This window comes from Mustela lutreola, chromosome 4 (genome assembly GCF_030435805.1).
Source record: "Mustela lutreola isolate mMusLut2 chromosome 4, mMusLut2.pri, whole genome shotgun sequence".
NCBI classification, from domain to species: domain Eukaryota; kingdom Metazoa; phylum Chordata; class Mammalia; order Carnivora; family Mustelidae; genus Mustela; species Mustela lutreola.
In genome coordinates, this window is record NC_081293.1 from 13,522,823 (window position 1) to 13,543,133 (window position 20,311).

Consider the following 20,311-nt stretch of genomic DNA (forward strand, 5'->3'; position numbering starts at 1 on the left):
TCTCAAATAAATAAAATCTTTACAAGGAATTAAAAAACTATATATTTAAAATATGCCATTCTTTCATCTCCCTTCACATGTGCTCAACTGCTTGATGTTGTATTTCAGATCTATGCTGTTTAATTTGTTCCATGTGTTTTATTTCGGATTGTTACTATTGTTCTGTCTCAAGATCATTGATCTTCTGTATTATCTAATTTGTGATAAATCCTACCTGATATGCATAGGGATTTTTAATTTTCTGATACTGTATTATCTTTTGTAGTTCCATTAGAATTTTTTTTAAAAACTCCCAGTTTCCTCTCTCTTTTGTTCATGTTTCCCTTTATAGCTTTGATATATCTTAAACATATTTATATGACTTACAATATTGCTTATAAGGTCCTTGTCTGCTAATTTCATCATCTCTGTCATCTATGAGACATGAGATGGTTTTTGTTCACTCCCTTCTTATTCTGGATCATATTTTTCCACTTTGCTTAGTGTAATTTTTAGATGATGAATATTGTGAATTTTACATTGTCAAGTGTTGAATATTGTTGGAATCCTTTAATGATTACAACATTAAATAATAAGAAGTCTGTCATCACTCTTATTGTTCTCCTGAATGTAATATGCACCTTTCTTTTGCTGCTTTTAAGACCTAAGCGTCATGTTTACTTTTAACATTTTTGACTATGATAGGTGTTGGCATAGCCCTTATATTCCTGCTGCACTATTTATAAAGAGACAAAAATTAGTAACACCTCAAATATCTAAGAGTCTGAGAATGGTTAATTATTCATTGACATAATGGAATGGCATTGAATAAATAAATATGTAGATTATGTTGGTACAAGATAAAGTATATATGAGAAATAATGTTTAGTAAAACTTGGAACAAACTATTATATATAGTGAGGTTTGAAAAATGAAAAATACGTGTATAAGAAACTTTAGTAGAGAGCACCTGGGTGGCTCAGTAGATTAAAGCCTCTGCCTTTGGCTCAGGTCATGATCTCAGGGTCCTGGAATCGAGCCCTGCATCAGGTTCTCTGCTCAGCAGGGAGCCTGCTTCCCCCTCTCTCTCTGCCTGCCTCTCTGCCCACTTGTGATCTCTGTCAAATAAATAAATCAAATCTTAAAAAAAAAAAAAGAAACTTTAGTAGTTTTGTAAGTTGTGTGTAAGTAAAGCATTTTGAAGTTTTGAAGTAAAAAAAGTTTTGAAGTGAAACATTTCTTCTCTGAAAATCTGTTTTCATAACAATTTTGAGATGTAATTCACATATTCTCCCATGCCAAGTGTACACTTAAAGTATACAATTCTAATGGTTTTTAATATATTCATTAGAGTCATGCAAACATCACAATTAATTTTAGTAAAATGTCATCACCGCAACAAGAAACTCTATACCTTTTAAGCAACCACTTCCCAGTTTCCCCAGTGCCACCCACTTTTCAATAATCACTGTTGAACTTTCTCTCTCTATGGTTTTTGCCTCTTCTGGACATTCTATATAAATGGAATCATATAATATCTGGTGTTTTCTTATTGGCTTTTTTCACTTAGCATAGTGTTTTCAACGTTTATCCATGCTTTAGCAGGCGTAGATAGTTCTTTTTATCATTAAATAATACCCAATATTATCAGTTTTATATCATAATTAATATTATAATAAATAGCTTTAAATATGAAGACTTTGAAGCCAATTCCCTAAAATGGAGTTGGTGGATCAAAGAAAATGAACTTTAATTTCCTGAAAATGAAAATGAGCATTAAAGAGAAAATCTATTGACCAGTGTTCTCTCCCAGTCCACTCGTCACTGCTTGGGCCATTATCCGAGTTTGGTAGGCCATTATCCGAGTTTGGTACCTGTCCTTCCAATTCATTTTTAAAAAGTCTGTCCTGTTCCTCTCTCTATTATATATATGTATATGTATATATATAAGTATATATATATATATATATAAACACCCATTTAAAAAATACTTTTAATTATATGTTATATGGAGGTTAATAATTCCATTGTGATGCTTGCAATAGAAATCCCTACGTGCATTATTAAACAGAACAAAAACTAATTATATCACTTCAGTCCTTTCCATCAATATTCATATCATATAAATAAACCATAGTGTAATGGGAGATCTGAATCCCAATAATTGGCTCTAATAGCCATCCTAATAATTCATTCCATGCCCTGAAGATAATACCATATTGTATTTCAGGAGGCTATTTTAATTTCAAGGAAGGTAAACAGGATTGATTTCAAGGGGCTTCAGATTCATCGTGGGACCAAAGCACTCAGTTTGATTATAGATTTGATAATTAATTAACTCATTCTTAAACTCCAAAAGCGATACCTAATCACTGTATAATTGGAGTCAATGATTAAATCAGCCATTAAAACAATGGAATTTTGTGAACTAACTCAAATATTTAGTAGGCACTGTGCTGATATTTGGTTGAGTATAAGAAAATATTTCTGATCAGTTAGTTTTGGAGGAGGCCTTTGGGCATTGCCTGCCTGTCAGGATGACCGGTCGGGTTTAACAGGTTTCCTGGCTGCCTTACAAAAAAGCCAGGTGGCCATGGTTTGTTGACCAAATCTCTTGATTTTTTTTTTTTTCTGGGAAGAAATGATTTCTCTTTATACAAAATCCCTGGCAGCAGCACATATTTGTATTTTGTCATAGTTGAATCTGAATTGTCTCACGTTTCCTGGCACTTCTTTGAACTCTGTGGATTAACACATAATCTCAGGTAATCTCAGGGCAAAGGCCTTTTGGTTAATCTCTTGTGGATCTTCATGATGATAGTTGATGTGCAAATCTTAAACTATTTCATGAAAAACTAGGGAAAGGATTGGATAATAAGACTCAATATACTAATAAACTAATATCAAAATTAGTTTTGCATCTTCAAAATTCTAATTCACTCTAGTTTAAAAAATACTGTGCTGCCCTTTCAGATTATTCTGCCTCTAAATCACCCATCCTAAAATATTGTATCACTCTTCTAGGAGAAAGCAAAGCTATTATTTTTTTTAAAGTTCGTTTTCACTTAGAATTTAGTAGGAGTATCAGACAGATACTAGTTAACACCATTTACCTGTATTCCAGTCCCCTACCCTACCTTTCACAGGGAGACCCCCTCTGTAAATGGAGTTGGACATTTGCAAGTGAGTATAGAGTAGAAGCCCTGGGCTGGTGTAGTAACCACAATAGGGGTTTGTTAGTGAGAAAAAACAAGATGTGCAATGAGCCTAATTCATTTTGGATGCTTAATGATCAGTGCAAAAGAACTGTGCCTATTTTAGCCTAAAATTAGCATCCACAACCTCTTTTTCCTGACCTGTAATCTTAAAAACAAAAACAAAAACAAAAAACACCTAAGGTATGTCAAATTCTAGATTTGGTGCTTTGTATTTTCCTGGAGTAGGTATGGTATTATTCCTATTCTTTAGATGACGTTCAAAGGGGTCAGGAGACTTGACCAAAGACTAACCAGCACCTGGGGCTTGAGGAGAGCCACTATGAAATCTGACAGGCCTGCCACGCCTCTTCTGGTCAGGGTCTAACCCGGACCGGGTTTACACAGTGCAGAGGGCAGCGAAGTGGGCCAAATGGTGGGCTTCTCTCTTGCCAGATCTGCTGCCAGGCAGCTGTGTGGCCTCGGACATTCGGCCAGCAGTGGCAGCCTCCCCAAGGTCAAGGTCCTGACACTGCAGAACAGATGCCCCGCAAGGCCCAGCGATCCACGTGCTGCAGGACCCACGTTCCGCTCACCTTCCCAACCCCGCACCCCTGAGGCCCCGGGCACTGTCAACTGCCTACCACGCCCTCCTTGGCTCAGGAGGCATCAATTCAGCTGGCCGGCCTGTTCAGTCCCTGCCTGCGTCCAAAGGTGCAAAACGTGGACACTGAGCTTGCCCCGACGGGCACCCGACTTCCCACACCGGCCCCAGAGTCCACGGGGTGAGAACCGAGTTAAAGCCTCGGTGTTCATGCCCACCACGCCCCGCTCTCCCTTGGTGGCTCGCGAGGGGCGGCCCGCGGCAGCGCTCCAAGAGCGATCGTCAGGGACGCCGCAGCCCCGAAGCCGACTTTCCTCCCCGATCGCGCGTCGGGGTGTCCTGGGACTGGGGCGGAGGAGGGCTGCAGGAGCGAGCGGGGCGCACGCCCGCGGGTCCCACGCCCCGGGCCGCCTCGCTCCTCCCGCGGCGCGGGCCTCCGGGTGGGGCGGGGGAAGGCGAGGCGCCGCGGCCGCTGCGGGCGGGGCACGGGCTGCGGTCCCCGGGGCCGCCGCGGCTCCTCCCGCCGCCCCACCTCCTGCCCCGGGCCGCCCGCCCGGCCCGCCCCCGGCCGCCGCGCCGCCCGCAGGTGCAGCGGCGGCGGCCGGCGAGTAGGTGCGTGGGGATGATCTCACTCGCGCGCTCCGCGCCAGGAGGAGGAGGAGCGGGAGCCGACCCAACTTCCGGGTAGTGCCGCCGCACGCCACCGGCATCTTGCTTTTCCTCCCCCTCCCCCCCGCGGCACCCCTCGCCTCTCCCTCCTTCCCTTTATTCCCGGCCCCACCTGCCAAAATGAACAGCTCGGACGAGGAGAAGCAGCTGCAGCTCATCACCACTCTGAAGGAGCAAGGTAGGCGGGCGCGCGGCCGCCAGGTGCGGGCCGCCGCGGCCCGTGGGCGGGGTCGGCCCCCGGGCGCTGGGTTTGGGCTGAGGCGAGGGGGGCGGGGGCTGTCGCGGCCGCCGGGCTCGCCCCGCAGCCCTGTCCCGCGTGCGGGAGCGTCCTCCAAGCGCCCCGCGCGCCTCGGGGAGCCAGGGGCCGAGCGTAAAGTGCGGGGGTCAGGGGCGTGAGGCCCGGCAGTGCGGGATGCGCTCCCCGCACGTTGCCGGCGCTGGCGATCCGGGTTGGGGGAAGGGCCAGGATTGGGGGGGCCACCCCCTCCCACGCGGGGGAAGCGTGGTTGGGGGGCATATGGGTCGGGAAGAGGCGGTTTGAGCTGCTCGGCTGGCCCTGCTCCCCAGCCGCCGCCCCACCCCTGCGCAGGGGCGCGGGGAGGCCTGCCGCGGAGCTCCGCAGCCTTTCCCTGCTCTCCAGTCGGCCTCGGTCTAGTTCCTCTTTACCTCCCTGGCCACGATTGCGGGCCCTGATGTGTTTCACCGCTTTTCATTTTTAACTGTCTGTGAGTCACTGAGCCAACACCCTCTCGGTGTTGGGCCTCCTCAGTGACGATTTGGCTCTGGCCTGCAGGAGAGCCAGGCCGTGTCCTTGCATTTCCACGGCGCCAGGTAACGGGAGGTGACCTCCTCCTCCAGAACTGTTCTGATCAATCATTTCCATCTCCTCCTGCACCTCTCCACAAAGGCAGATTAGCGATCAAATGGGAGTGCGAGGCTCTCTCCATTGAAAATGACTGTTATTACCCTGGCCAAGGGTGGCCTGAGACTATGGGTCAAGACAGAGAGGAACTGCACAGATTTAGGAAGTGAAAATGGGGAGGAACCTGGGCTTTTCTGAGTTACTTGGTGACACGGCCACAGAGTGGAAGGGTCCTGCTGTTCTCTTGCTCTGTCGCTTCTGCTGACTCAACTTACCAACTTTGTGAACTTGGAAGAGGCCCTTCCCTTCCATGGGTCTTGTGGTTTTCACGCCCTACTGGATTGAAGCCGTGGGCTAAACCAGAGGGTTTCATTATGTCTGGCCAGGTGGTATGACCTGTTGCTCAGGGAAACCACAAACATAACCATTTGCAGGGCTGTGTGGACTTCTCTGGAGTTTACATTCCTGGAAACACATCAAAGCAGATTGTTTACCAGTCCTCTTATCTTGTGGAAATTATTACCTCCCTGAAATGGACAGAGCACATGTTTTTGTGGTATCTAGCATTTAGAAAGTGCTGGATAAATGTTAATGGCTTTTGCCTTCCCAGTATCTTGGCTCCCATCCTAGACTAGCCGTAGGTCATAGAGTCACAAGCAGCAGTGAATCTAGTGGGAGGGCAGAATGTCCTTATCTGACATTCCTCGAGTGGTTTACTGAGGGACTAGATTCTGTTAGCATTTTATTTCTAATAGCCCTCTTCCCCCCAATAACATAAAGATTCTTCATATTCTAGACAGTTGAAGCGTTCATCATTGATAATATCTCTCAGTGGATACCAGAGCTTTTTGATGGATGGTCAGTTTTCAAATAATACAGTTAAAAACTTCACTTCTTTTCATTCTGAATATAATAATGTCAATGGTTTCACAATGGATTCACAATGCAGATAATCCACAAGTTGTTTATATTTCATTTTGGAACACATTCTCTCTGTTTCTATGTTGGATTTGAGAACTGAGAAGAAAGGAGGAGTCTTAAGTTTTTGGGTTCTTTCTTATTTATTGGAAAACAAAGCCAGGGTATTGGTATTTTTAGAGGATGTATTTCCTTAATTATGGGCATATCAAAGACAATAGAACAGTTAGACTTTGAAATTTGTGTTTCGTAAAAGGTGCACTTTTTTTAAAAGTATTGAGTCTGGTTACACAAGTGTTGGCATTTTTTTTCAGCCCATCTCAAAACCAGGGCATTTATTTGTCATTGGATCATAGACTGATAACAATGGATTTATTTCGAGAGCATTTGATTGCTGTTTGACTCATGGAACTAACTAACCCAGAAGCTAGGGATTTGAGATGGAAAGACAGGCAACTAGGTGTTTGGGCTCTTACCAATATGATAATTAATTTTCTAAGCTGATGGTGTGTATGATTTATTTTTGAAAATAGACTTTTTTTTTTTTTTACTACCTGTAAACATTGTGAATAATTCCATCACTCCTGTTAAATGAGGACAAGAAGAACCAATATTGATGAACACTCTATTTTTTCTTTTTCAACACTGGCTAAACATACTCATTCATTCCTTTAACAAATACTTAACTACCAGACATCTATCATATTTGAGCCCCATGTGGTAGGCACTGGGGGTAGAGAGAATGAACCAGACAGTCTTTGCTTCCCCCCAAGTTTGTTGTCTAGTAGGCAGTCATGAATCAGACAGTCACACAAATGTGTACAATTACCAACTGTTTTTTTAGGATAGATTCTTAGGAAGGGAATTCTTAGATCAGAGGGCAAGTAGACATAAAGCTCTGCCGGGCCTCACCAAAGTGCCCCCCAAAATGGCTGTACCCCTTCACATTCCTCCCAGAAGTGTCCATGTCCCCCCATACTTGTCAACGTTGACCAATAGCATTCTTTACTAATTTTGGCAGTCTGACAAGTTTCTTAATTTTTGCCAGTCTGATGAACAAAAATAGTACCTTTCGAAAAATTGTATTACCTGGTTCTCAGTGAGGTTTGAAATCTCTCTACCTGTTTATTGGCCGTGTCGGTTCCCTCATCTCATTTCTTCCTTGGTGAATTTTAAGTCAGAAATTGGAACCCATTCCCCAGGAGGGTGTTTAGAAAGAAGATTCCTATCTACTCTAAATGGCAGAGCTGACAGCAGCCTTCCCTAATGTGAAGGCTTCAGTGGTGTGGTGAATAAGGTTGCCTTTGACAAAAGTTGTGAAATGTAATGACGGAGTCTGTCATAATATGAACAATCTCTAATTTATACTTACCATTCCCTAAGCTCTGTGTCTTATAAATCACACCCACTCTTGAATTACTTCAAAACATTGTATGTCCCCTTCTCGTGAATGGTATAATTAGCTATATTATGTCTTTCTAGAAAGTTATATTATGTCCCTTTAAAAAAAATTAGCCAGTATGTGATTGCTTATGTTCAAGCAGATGTTGAGGTAATGAGGTAATTCTCTTTTTGTCCTTTTTGGAGCTTTATTTTATTGGACTGATTGACGTCTTTAACACACTGACAAATGGTAACTTGGGGTACTATTTCCGATGCATATTTCCTAGCTCCTAAAGTGGACATTTCCCTTACAAAACATCCTACAATTTGCTCCCCCTCCAGAAGGCTGCTGGGAAATGATCGACTTAGCTCAGCGTTTATTGAAGGTACATGATTTTCTTTGTAATGTATTCATCGCACAAGCCCTGAATATTCACAGCCAGGCACTGTGCTGGGCATCAGTGATAGAGCGATGAATAAAGCCTTGTCCCTGCTGGTGAGGAGTTCCTAGTCTAGAGATAGTGATAGGCATGTAAATTCCAGGAAGAGTGTCTAAGTGGCCTAGTTTGGGTCTTGGGTTTAAGTCCTTTGGACCAGGAAGGGCAGGGCACCTTGATTGGCAGCCCCCGCAAAGACCAGTGGATTGGAGTAGTTGTCCAAACACGTATGGCGGGCCACTACCAGACAGGGGGATGCAGGCTGGGCAGATGCAGACAACAGCTGTCCACCGAACTGGTCAGCGTGGTCATGCCATGTCATTTGGAACTTGGTTAGGAAGTTTTGAAGGCAGCGATTGCTACCCAGCAGTGAGGATGCGATCATGGAAGACCAAAGCTCCAACCACCACACTGAAAATACCGTCCTAGGGTGAGAGAGTGGGTTTTGAAGCACAGTAGCCTCCTTTGATCTGTACTTGCCCCAAGACTATAGCGACAGTGCTCAAGGTTCAGATGGAAATTTAGCCCGGCTTATTCTTAGAGCGGAGTTAGTAGTTAAAGAGGCTCCCAGTGTTCCCTTGATTGCAAGGCCAGAAAGTAGCTTGAGCGTTATTTTGACAAAAGGGGCCAAGCGCTTGCCTACCACCGTGACCATATCAGTCAGGAGTAGCCGCAGCACCATCAGTCTTGGACACACATGGACACACATGAAGTCCCTCAGTAGAAAGCGGTTTGGGATTAAACGGTTGCCATGGTGTCCGGTGCCAACTTGGCTTTAACATCATTATTTTTCCTAGTGCGGTTTGTGGCCACTGGTCTCCGAATAACTGGGGTCCGTATGCACTTTCCTACCTGTTATTATAGAAAGGAGCCTGGCAAATTTATTTTTCTTCCTCTGGGTCTGTTTTTGTAAAATCGATACTTTGAAGTGTTTTGCTGTTACAACAAAATACCACATAGCTTGAGAAAGTGCACAAACTATGAATGAACAACTCAAGGAATTATTGGAAAAGATGTTTCTAACAACGCTTACATTAGAACATCTCCAGAAACCCCATCATAAGCTCTCTAATCATGATCAACTGCCTTTCCCTGATGGTATTTTTGTCACCCAAGCTAAGTTTTCTGAAAGCTGCGTGAATGGAATCATGCAGGATGCAGTATTTGCTTCTGTCTTCTTTCCCTCATCACGTGTGACATTGAACCACAGTGTGGGCTGTCGTCAGAGCTCATTCGCTTGCATTGCTGAGTAGTAGTCCACTGTGGGAATACCCCCAAAAAAGAAGTTTTTAAGTGAAGATTCTGCAGAGGTCAGCAGACATTTTCCGTAAATGGCCAGATGGTATTTTAAGCTTTGTGGGACACCTGGTGTTTCTGGTAAACCAACATCCTGTGGCTCAGTGGATTAAGCCTCTGCCTTCAGCTCAGGTCATGATCTCAGGGTCCTGGGATCGAGCCCCGCATCGGGCTCTCTGCTCAGCAGGGAGCCCACTTCCTCCTCTCTCTTTCTCTCTGCCTGCCTCTCTGCCTACTTGTGATCTCCGTCTGTCAAATAAATAAATAAAATCTTTAAAAAAATAAAAAAAAATGCAATTTCCTCCTAAAGTCTGTGAGCTCCTGCCGGAAAGACACAGGCAGGGCAGCCCTCCATGAGATGGATCCTGAGCCCGGGCTGAGGAACTACATCGTGTTGTTAGAATTCCCCGATTCATGTAACACTTCCAATGGGTAGACAAATCTTTTGTGTTTTTTTTTTTTTTTTAAGTTGAATTTAAAAGTAAACATATGCTCATAGGAAGATGAATAAGCATAGGAAAAGAAAAGTATGCTGAACTGTTCCCTCTAGTTCATTTCTTAATCTTTATTTCATGATACTTTCTCAGGGAGTCTTTTTAGACACTTTTCCCCCCTAATTGTTCCTGCTTCCCATGAAAATTTTTTAAAAGGATTTTACTTATTTATTTGACAGAGAGAGAGCAAGCTCAAGCAGGGGGAGCAGCAGCTGGAGAAGCCGGCTTCCCCATGAAGTTTTAATATCTTGGTGTCACGGTGGATCTTTTTATGTACTGTGATCCTTTGGAGGTTGCAAACCGTTGTCATACCTGTGCTTGTATTCCCCTTTGAGGTGGTGCCATCCCCACTGATAATGCATGCTCTCACCCCCTTTCTGTTGCTCAGGGATGGACTGCTGACCTTTTGTTTATTTCCTTTTGGAAATTGTGCGCTTGTATGTGGGTAGGTAGTTATCACTGAATGTATATTACAGAATTTATATCAGTTACATGTAGAATTAAATCTTTAAAAATTGATTGGTTAGGAGCACCTTTAAAAATTGAGCAGTTAAATGTCTGACTTTGGCTTGTATCATAATCTCAGGTCCTGGGATCGAGCCCCACATCAGGCTCCCTGCTTAGTGGGGAGTCTGCTTGTTCCTCTGCCCTTCTCCCCCTGCGCGCCCCACCCCGCTCATGCACACACACACACACACACACACACACACTCTCTCTCTCAAATAAATAAATAAAATCTTCAAAAAACTGATTGGATAGTGTTCCACTCTACAGATTTGCCACATGTAGTTAATGTCCTCTGGATGGACACCTCTGTGTTTCTATGTCTTTGCTATTAAAAATAATGCTTTGGGCAATAGATAATAGTTGGAGACATCAGTATGACCGTGTTTTGCTTAATCTGGATGCAGATGATTACATACAGAGATATTTATAGTGTATGTCTATGTAGTGAAACCTGTCGCAGCCAGGAGGTGGGTAAGGAGACCTGACAACTAATTGTAATGTGGTACCTGAGTGGAATCCTGGAAGGAAATGCAACATTAGGGAAAAACTAAGGAAATATGAATGAAGTGTGGACCTTAGTTCATAATAATTGTCAGTATTGGTCCATTGATTGTAATAAATGTGCCATACCAATATTAGATGTGAATAATAGGAGAAACTGGGTGGAGGGCTTATGGGAACTATCTGTATTATCTTTGCAATTTTGCTGTAAATCTTAAGTTTATGAAATTAAAGTTTATTAAATAAAAATGTTGCTTACATTCTTGTACACATTTATCTCTAAGTGTAGCTGTGGGAAAAATTCTCAACAGTAGATCCAAAAAGTGGGTATATTTTATTTATCTTATTTTTTTTTAATTTTTTATTTTTTTATAAACATATATTTTTATCCCCAGGGGTACAGGTCTGTGAATCACCAGGTTTACACACTTCACAGCTCTCACCAAAGCACATACCCTCCCCAATGTCCATAATCCCACCCCCTTCTCCCAACCCCCCTCCCCCAGCAACCCTCAGTTTGTTTTGTGAGATTAAGAGTCACTTATGGTTTGTCTCCCTCGCAATTCCATCTTGTTTCATTGATTCTTCTTCTACCCACTTAAGCCCCCATGTTGCATCACCACTTTCTCATATCAGGGAGATCATATGATAGTTGTCTTTCTCTGCTTGACTTATTTTGCTAAGCATGATACGCTCTAGTTCCATCCATGTTGTCGCAAATGGCAAGATTTCATTTCTTTTGATGGCTGCATAGTATTCCATTGTGTTTACATACCACATCTTCTTGATCCATTCATCTGTGGATGGACATCTAGGTTCTTTCCATAGTTTGGCTATTGTGGACATTGCTGCTATAAGCATTCGGGTGCACGTGCCCCTTCGGATCACTGTGTTTGTATCTTTAGGGTAAATACCCAGTAGTGCAATTGCTGGGTCATAGGGCAGTTCTATTTTCAACATTTTGAGGAACCTCCATGCTGTTTTCCAGAGTGGCTGCACCAGCTTGCATTCCCACCAACAGTGTAGGAGGGTTCCCCTTTCTCCGCATCCTCGCCAGCATCTGTCATTTCCTGACTTGTTGATTTTAGCCATTCTGACTGGTGTGAGGTGATATCTCATTGTGGTTTTGATTTGTATTTCCCTGATGCTGAGTGATATGGAGCACTTTTTCATGTGTCTGTTGGCCATCTGGATGTCTTCTTTGCAGAAATGTCTGTTCATGTCCTCTGCCCATTTCTTGATTGGATTATTTGTTCTTTGGATGTTGAGTTTGCTAAGTTCTTTATAGATTTTGGACACTAGCCCTTTATCTGATATGTCGTTTGCAAATATCTTCTCCCATTCTGTCAGTTGTCTTTTGATTTTGTTCACTGTTTCCTTTGCTGTGCAAAAGCTTTTGATCTTGATGAAATCCCAATAGTTCATTTTTTCCCTTGCTTCCTTTGCTTTTTTTTTTTTTAAAAGATTTTATTTATTTATTTGACAGAGAGAAATTACAAGTACACTGAGAGGCAGGCAGAGAGAGAGAGAGAAGGAAGCAGGCTCCCTGCTGAGCAGAGAGCCCGATGCGGGACTCGATCCCAGGACCCTGAGATCATGACCTGAGCCGAAGGCAGCGGCTTAACCCACTGAGCCACCCAGGCGCCCCGCTTCCCTTGCCTTTGACATTGTTCCTAAGAAGATGTTGCTGCGGCTGAGGTCGAAGAGGTTGCTGCCTGTGCTCTCCTCAAGGATTTTGGTGGATTCCTTTCACACATTGAGGTCCTTCATCCATTTTGAGTCTATTTTCTTGTGTGGTGTAAGGAAATGGTCCAATTTCATTTTTCTGCATGTGGCTGTCCAATTTTCCCAGCACCATTTATTGAAGAGGCTGTCTTTTTTCCATTGGACATTCTTTCCTGCTTTGTCGAAGATTAGTTGACCATAGAGTTGAGGGTCTATTTCTGAGCTCTCTATTCTGTTCCATTGATCTATGCGTCTGTTTTTGTGCCAGTACCATGCTGTCTTGATGATGACAGTTTTGTAATAGAGCTTGAAGTCCGGAATTGTGATGCCATCAACTTTGGCTTTCTTTTTCAATATCCCTTTGGGTATTCGAGGTCTTTTCTGGTTCCATATGAATTTTAGAATTATTTGTTCCATTTCTTTGAAAAAGATGGATGGTACTTTGATAGGAATTGCATTAAATGTGTAGATTGCTTTAGGTAGCATAGACATTTTCACAATATTTATTCTTCCAATCCAGGAGCATGGAACATTTTTCCATTTCTTTGTGTCTTCCTCAATTTCTTTCATGAGTACTTTATAGTTTTCTGAGTATAGATTCTGTGCCTCTTTGGTTAGGTTTATTCCTAGGTATCTTATGGTTTTGGGTGCAATTGTAAATGGGATGGACTCCTTAATTTCTCTTTCTTCTGTCTTGTTGTTGGTGTAGAGAAATGCAACTGATTTCTGTGCATTGATTTTATATCCTGACACTTTACTGAATTCCTGTACAAGTTCTAGCAGTTTTGGAGTGGAGTCTTTTGGATTTTCCACATATAGTATCATATCATCTGCGAAGAGTGATAATTTGACTTCTTCTTTGCTGATTTGGATGCCTTTAATTTCCTTTTGTTGTCTGATTGCTGCGGCTAGGACCTCTTGTACTATGTTGAATAACAGTGGTGATAATGGACATCCCTGCCGTGTTCCTGACCTTAGCAGAAAAGATTTCAGTTTTTCTCCATTGAGAATGATATTTGCGGTGGGTTTTTCATAGATGGCTTTGATGATATTGAGGTATGTGCCCTCTATCCCTACACTTTGAAGAATTTTGATCAGGAAGGGATGCTGTACTTTGTCAAATGCTTTTTCGGCATCTATTGAGAGTATCATATGGTTCTTGTTCTTTCTTTTATTGATGTGTTGTATCACATTGACTGACTTGCAGATGTTGAACAAACCTTGCAGCCCTGGAATAAATCCCACTTGGTCGTGGTGAATAATCCTTTTAATGTACTGTTGAATCCTATTGGCTAGTATTTTGTTGAGTATTTTCGCATCTGTGTTCATCAAGGATATTGGTCTATAGCTCTCTTTTTTGATGGGATCCTTGTCTGGTTTTGGGATCAAGGTGATTCTGGCCTCATAAAATGAGTTTGGAAGTTTTCCTTCCATTTCTATTTTTTGGAACAGTTTCAGGAGAATAGGAATTAGTTCTTCTTTAAATGTTTGGTAGAATTCCCCCGGGAAGCCGTCTGGCCCTGGGCTTTTGTTTGTTTGGAGATTTTTGATGACTGTTTCAATCTCCTTACTGGTTATGGGTCTGTTCAGGCTTTCTATTTCTTCCTGGTTCAGTTGTGGTAGTTTATATGTTTCTAGGAATGCATCCATTTCTTCCAGATTGTCAAATTTGTTGGCGTAGAGTTGCTCATAGTATGTTCTTATAATAGTTTGTATTTCTTTGGTGTTAGTTGTGATCTCTCCTCTTTCATTCGTGATTTTATTTATTTGGGTCCTTTCTCTTTTCTTTTTGATAAGTTGGGCCAGGGGTTTATCAATTTTATTAATTCTTTCAAAGAACCAGCTCCTAGTTTTGTTGATTTGTTCTATTGTTTTTTTGGTTTCTATTTCATTGATTTCTTCTCTGATCTTTATGATTTCTCTTCTCCTGCTGGGCTTAGGATTTCTTTCTTGTTCTTTCTCCAGCTCCTTTAGGTGTAGGGTTAGGTTGTGTACCTGAGACCTTTCTTGTTTCTTGAGAAAGGCTTGTACCACTATATATTTTCCTCTCAGGACTGCCTTTGTTGTTTCTCACAGATTTTGAACCATTGTATTTTCATTATCATTTGTTTCCATGATTTTTTTCAATTCTTCTTTAATTTCCGGTTGACCCATTCATTCTTTAGAAGGATGCTGTTTAGTTTCCATGTATTTGGGTTCTTTCCAAACTTCCTTTTGTGGTTGAGTTCTGGCTTCAGAGCATTGTGGTCTGAAAATATGCAGGGAATGATCCCAATCTTTTGATACCGGTTGAGTCCTGATTTAGGTCCGAGGATGTGATCTATTCTGGAGAATGTTCCATGTGCACTAGAGAAGAATGTGTATTCTGTTGCTTTGGGATGAAATGTTCTGAATATATCTGTGATGTCCATCTGGTCCAGTGTGTCGTTTAAGGCCTTTATTTCCTTGCTGATCTTTTGCTTGGATGATCTGTCCATTTCAGTGAGGGGAGTGTTAAAGTCCCCTACTATTATTGTATTATTGTTGATGTGTTTCTTTGATTTTGTTATTAATTGGTTTATATAGTTGGCTGCTCCCACGTTGGGGGCATAGATATTGAAAATTGTTAAATCTTCTTGTTGGACACACCCTTTGAGTATGATATAATGTCCTTCCTCATCTCTTATTATAGTCTTTGGCTTAAAATCTAATTGATCTGATATAAGGATTGCCACTCCTGCTTTCTTCTGATGTCCATTAGCATGGTAAATTCTTTTCCACCCCCTCACTTTAAATCTGGAGGTGTCTTCGGGCTTAAAATGTGTTTCTTGGAGGCAACATATAGATGGGTTTTGTTTTTTTATCCATTCTGATACCCTGTGTCTTTTGACAGGGACATTTAGCCCATTAACATTCAGGGTAACTATTGAGAGATATGAATTTAGTGCCATTGTATTGCCTGTAAGGTGACTGTTACTGTATATGGTCTCTGTTCCTTTCTGATCTACCACTTGGAGGCTCTCTCTTTGTTTAGAGGACCCCTTTCAATATTTCCTGTAGAGCTGGTTTGGTGTTTGCAAATTCTTTCAGTTTTGTTTGTCCTGTAAACTTTTAATCTCTCCTTCTATTTTCAATGATAGTCTAGCTTGATATAGTATTCTTGGCTGCATGTTTTTCTCGTTTAGTGCTCTGAAAATATCATGCCAGCTCTTTCTGGCCTGCCAGGTCTCTGTGGATAAGTCAGCTGCCAATCTAATATTTTTACCATTGTATGTTACAGACTTCTTTTCCTGGGCTGCTTTCAGGATTTTCTCTTTGTCACTGAGACTTGTAAATTTTACTATTAGGTGACGGGGTGTGGGCCTATTCTTACTGATTTTGAGGGGCGTTCTCTGAACCTCCTGAATTTTGATGCTCGTTCCCTTTGCCATATTGGGGAAATTCTCCCCAATAATTCTCTCCAGTATACCTTCTGCTCCCCTCTCTCTTTCTTCTTCTTCTGGAATACCAATTATTCTAATGTTGTTTTGTCTTATGGTGTCACTTATCTCTCGAATTCTCCCCTCTTGGTCCAGTAGCTGTCCCTCTTTTGCTCAGCTTCTTTATTCTCTGTTATTTGGTCTTCTATATCACTAATTCTTTCTTCTACCTCATTTATCCTAGCAGTGAGAGCCTCCATTTTTGATTGCACCTCATTAATAGCTTTTTTTATTTCAACTTGGTTAGATTTTAGTTCTTTTATTTCTCCATAAAGGGCTTTTATATCTCCCGAGAGGGTTTCTCTAATATCTTCCATTCCTTTTTTGAGCCTGGCTAGAACCTTGAGAATTGTCATTCTGAACTCTAGATCTGACATATTACCAATGTCTATATTGATTAGGTCCCTAGCCTTCGGTACTGCCTCTTGTTCTTTTTTTTGTGGTGAATTTTTCCGTCTTGTCATTTTGTCCAGATAAGAGTATATGAAGGAGCAAGTAAAATACTGAAAGGGTGGCAACAACCCCAGGAAAATATGTTTTAGCCAAATCAGAAGAGATCCCAAATCGTTAGGGGGAGAAAGGGGATAAAAAGAGGTTCAAAAAGGAAGAAAGAAAAAAAAAAAGAACAAAAAAAGAAAAGAAAAGAATTAAAAAAAAGAAAACGAATAAAGAAAAATATAAAAAAGAAAAAATATATATTAGATAAACTAGTTAAAAAACGTTAAAAAAAGAAAAGGGTAAAAGTTAAAAAAAATTTACCAGAAGGCTAGAAAAAAAAAAACAAAAAATGAAAAAGAAAAAAATTAAATTAACTGCAAGACTAAAAAAAATCACAGGGAGAAAGCCATGAGTTCCGTGCTTTGCTTTCTCCTCCTCTGAAATTCTGCTGCTCTTCTTGGTATTGAAACCGCACTCCTTGGTAGGTGATCGTGGTCTTGGCTGGATTTCTTGTTGATCTTCCGGGGGAGGGGCCTGGTGTAGTGATTCTCAAGTGTCTTTGCCCCAGGCGGAATTGCACCGCCCTTACCAGGGGCCGGGGTGAGTAATCCGCTGGAGTTTGCTTTCAGGAGCTTTTGTTCCCTGAGCACTTTCTGTAGAGTTCCAGAGGACAGGAATACAAATGGCGGCCTCCTGGTCTCCGGCCGGGAGGAGCCGAGAGCCCGGGGCCCCACTCCTCAGTGCGCCCTCAGAGAACAGCGCCCAGTTACTCCCGGTCTGCCTGACCTCCGGCGGCGCTCCGAGCTCACCGAGCCTGCGACTGGTTCAAGGTAAGCCCGAGCTGTGATCTTACTGTCAGCTCTGTCTCTGTACCCGGCTTTCCCGTTCCAATACCCGCAAGCTCTGCGACACTCAGACACCCCTGATCCTTCTGTGACCCTGCGGGACCTGAGGCCACGCTGACCCTGCGTGGGCTTCGCCCCGGTGTAGCCTCTGGAGCGATGTCCCTCAGTGGAACAGACTTTTAAAAGTCCTGATTTTGTGCTATGTTGCTCCGCCGCTTCCCGGGAGCCAGCCCCTCCTCCCGGGGTCTATCTTCCCGTCGCTTTGGATTCACGTCTCCGCCAGTCCTACCTTTCAGAACGTGGTTGTTTTTCTGTTTCCAGAATTGCTGTTCTTCTTCTCCTCGATCTGCTTATGGATTTGCAGGTGTTTGCAATCTTTAGATAAGCTATCTAGCTGATCTCCTGCTAGCTGAAGTAGTCTCAGCCTGCTACTTCTCCGCCATCTTGACTCCTCCTTCCCAAGTCCAAGTGGGTATATTTTAAACTTTGTCTTTCTGTAGATTTTATTCTCTTACAAAACCAGGCTTTGCTTTAAAATGTAGAAGGAACATGGCTATTGTTGTTTCTCTACCATGCTGGTAAAAATTAAATATTAAAACATGAGTCCTGGGGGTGCCTGGGTGGCTCAGTTGGTTGAACGACTGCCTTCGGCTCAGGTCATGATCCCGGACTTCCAGGATTGAGTCCCGCATCGGGCTCCCAGCTCCCTGGGGAGTCTGCTTCTCCCTCTCACCTTCTCTTCTCTCATGCTCTCTCTCATTCATTCTCCCTCAAATAAATAAATAAAATCTTTTAAAAAAAATATGAGTCCTGAAATATTTTGTATGGTACACAGAATAGTAATAGATTAAGATCCTTTTAGTTGCTTGATTCTGTTCAAATCCTCTGTGGCACAAATCGGAGTATGATTCCATTACATACATATATGGATGTGAGTGTGTTTGTGTGTGTGTATACACATACACATGTACACACACACATATGTTTGTTTTACTTTTTAATTTTTAAAAAAGATTTTATTTATTTATTTGACAGAAATCACAAGTAGGCAGAGAGGCAGACAGAGAGGGGGAGGAAGCAGGCTCCCCGCTGAGGAGAGAGCCTGATACAGGGCTCAATCCCAGGACCCTGAGATCAGGACCTGAGCCGAAGGCAGAGGCTTTAACCCACTGAACCTCCCAGGTGCCCTATATGTTTGTTTTAAATAAGACTTTTGGGGAGTAGTTTTAGGTTTATAGAGAAACTGAGCAGAAAGTACAGAGAATTTCCACATAGCCTCTTACCTTCCCCCACTCCCTATTTTCTCTATTATTATCATTTTGAGTTAGCATGGTGCATTTTTTAGAATCGATGTGCCATACTGATCTTTATTATTAATTAAATTCCATACTTTACAGTTGGGTTCATTCTTTGTGTTATATATATCCTATGGGTTTGGACAGTTGTATGACACGTAACTACCATGACATTGCCATACAGAATAATTTCACTGCTTCAGAAATTCTGCTTTGCTTGTTCATTGCTCCCTTCTGAACTCCTGCAGCATCCCAGATCTTTTTACCTGTCGTTTTGCTTTTTCCACCATGTCATAGAGTTGGAGTCATTCAGTATGTAGCCTTTTCATATTGACTTCTTTCATTCAGCAATGTGCACGTATGGGTCCCCCATATCTTTTTGTGGCTTTATAACACATTTATTTCTTTGTATCACTGAATAATACTCAGTTGCAAGGTGTACTGCATCTTGTATATCCATCACCTATTGATGAACATGGTGGTTTCTTCCAACTTTTGGGGATTGTGAATGACGCTGCTATAAACATCTGTGGGGGATAAGGCATGGTGGAGGAGAAGTCTCCAGTGGTTCTGTGATAAGGTCTCTGTCTCTTGGTGAGCCTGTGCCCTCGGGCTCTGACTTTCACTTGCGCTTCTTAGTTTTGGTGTTTCTTCCTTAGCTGAGACGGGAAGGCTTGAGGGACCTGGAGTTGGTTATTACCTTCTGCCATGTTTGTTCGGCTCTAGGGAAGTATTTTGTGCCAAAGGCAGGCCTTGCCCTGAAGAACAGAGGCTCTGGGCGTGTTTCAGCACGGCTCCTTACCCTCTTCCCGTGCTTGAAGCAGTAGGGAAATTTCCTCTGATATTTTCTCGAAGCTGTGATAACACTTCAGGAGATGATAAAACTCTCAAAAGATTGGGACCCTCCTAAGACTGGCCCACTCACTAGGATTTTTAACTCAAACTTGTTAGCATTGAGCCTTCAGCAATTTGCCAACGATGGCTTAGGTTTCCCTCTTTCGGTACTTGTCTCTGAGCAGGATCCGCACTGCAGCTTCTGCTTCAGGAAGTTGTGATTGTATCTCACTCTCCAAGTGTTGAAATAGCCTTTTGCCCTGTGACCTCAGTTCTTTGGTGGATCTAAGAAGAGTTGTTGATTTTCTGTTTGTTCTGCTTTTCTGTTGTTGTGAGGACAGGAGCGGTGAAAGACAAGCTCCCTGCCAGACTGGAAACCAGACTTACACATGCATTTAAACATACTCAGTTTCCTTCCCTTCTGTGGGTTAATTTGAAGTCATTACTCTAGTTCGTTGGGAGTTGTTCTTAAGCATCATTAATTCATTAGCATTGAACTGTGTGTTCTACCAAGTAATGCGTAAATTTCAGGTTTGCCATCATTTCTTTTCAGATGCGAAATCTGTCATCTTTGTTTTTTGATCAGGTTTTCCAGCACTGTTCCCCCCCCACCCCCCCGGGCTTTTCTAATGCTTTAATTAACAAGGGAGGTATAAATGACTTCTCTTTCTACTCTGGTTCTAAAAGAGGACCCACTGGCATATGTGCAGAAGGGAATAATGTCTTAATTGAACATTATCTCTTATGACTCATGTCCTCGTTCCCCATTAGTAAGAGGTGTTTCAAGGCTACATGAGTCTCAAAGATGCAGACTTAATGGATGAGAATCTACATTAGAAGATCTTATGAGGCGCTGTTTTTCTGGTTATATT

At 42.5% G+C, this 20,311-nt stretch overlaps 1 protein-coding gene across 3 annotated transcripts in view; it reads left to right on the forward strand.

Moving 5' to 3' along the window:
- The first annotated feature begins 4,306 nt into the window (after positions 1–4,306).
- Positions 4,307–20,311, forward strand: part of SHTN1 (shootin 1) — a 103,136-nt gene continuing 87,131 nt past the window's right edge. Inside the window, exon 1 of one of the 3 annotated variants that reach the window (XM_059173072.1) lies at positions 4,307–4,624. In XM_059173072.1, the coding sequence (XP_059029055.1) occupies positions 4,567–4,624 (58 nt within the window). In that variant the 5' untranslated portion in view covers positions 4,307–4,566. The remainder of the gene's footprint in view (positions 4,625–20,311) is intronic. The other 2 variants (XM_059173071.1, XM_059173070.1) reach the window with 2 other exon arrangements.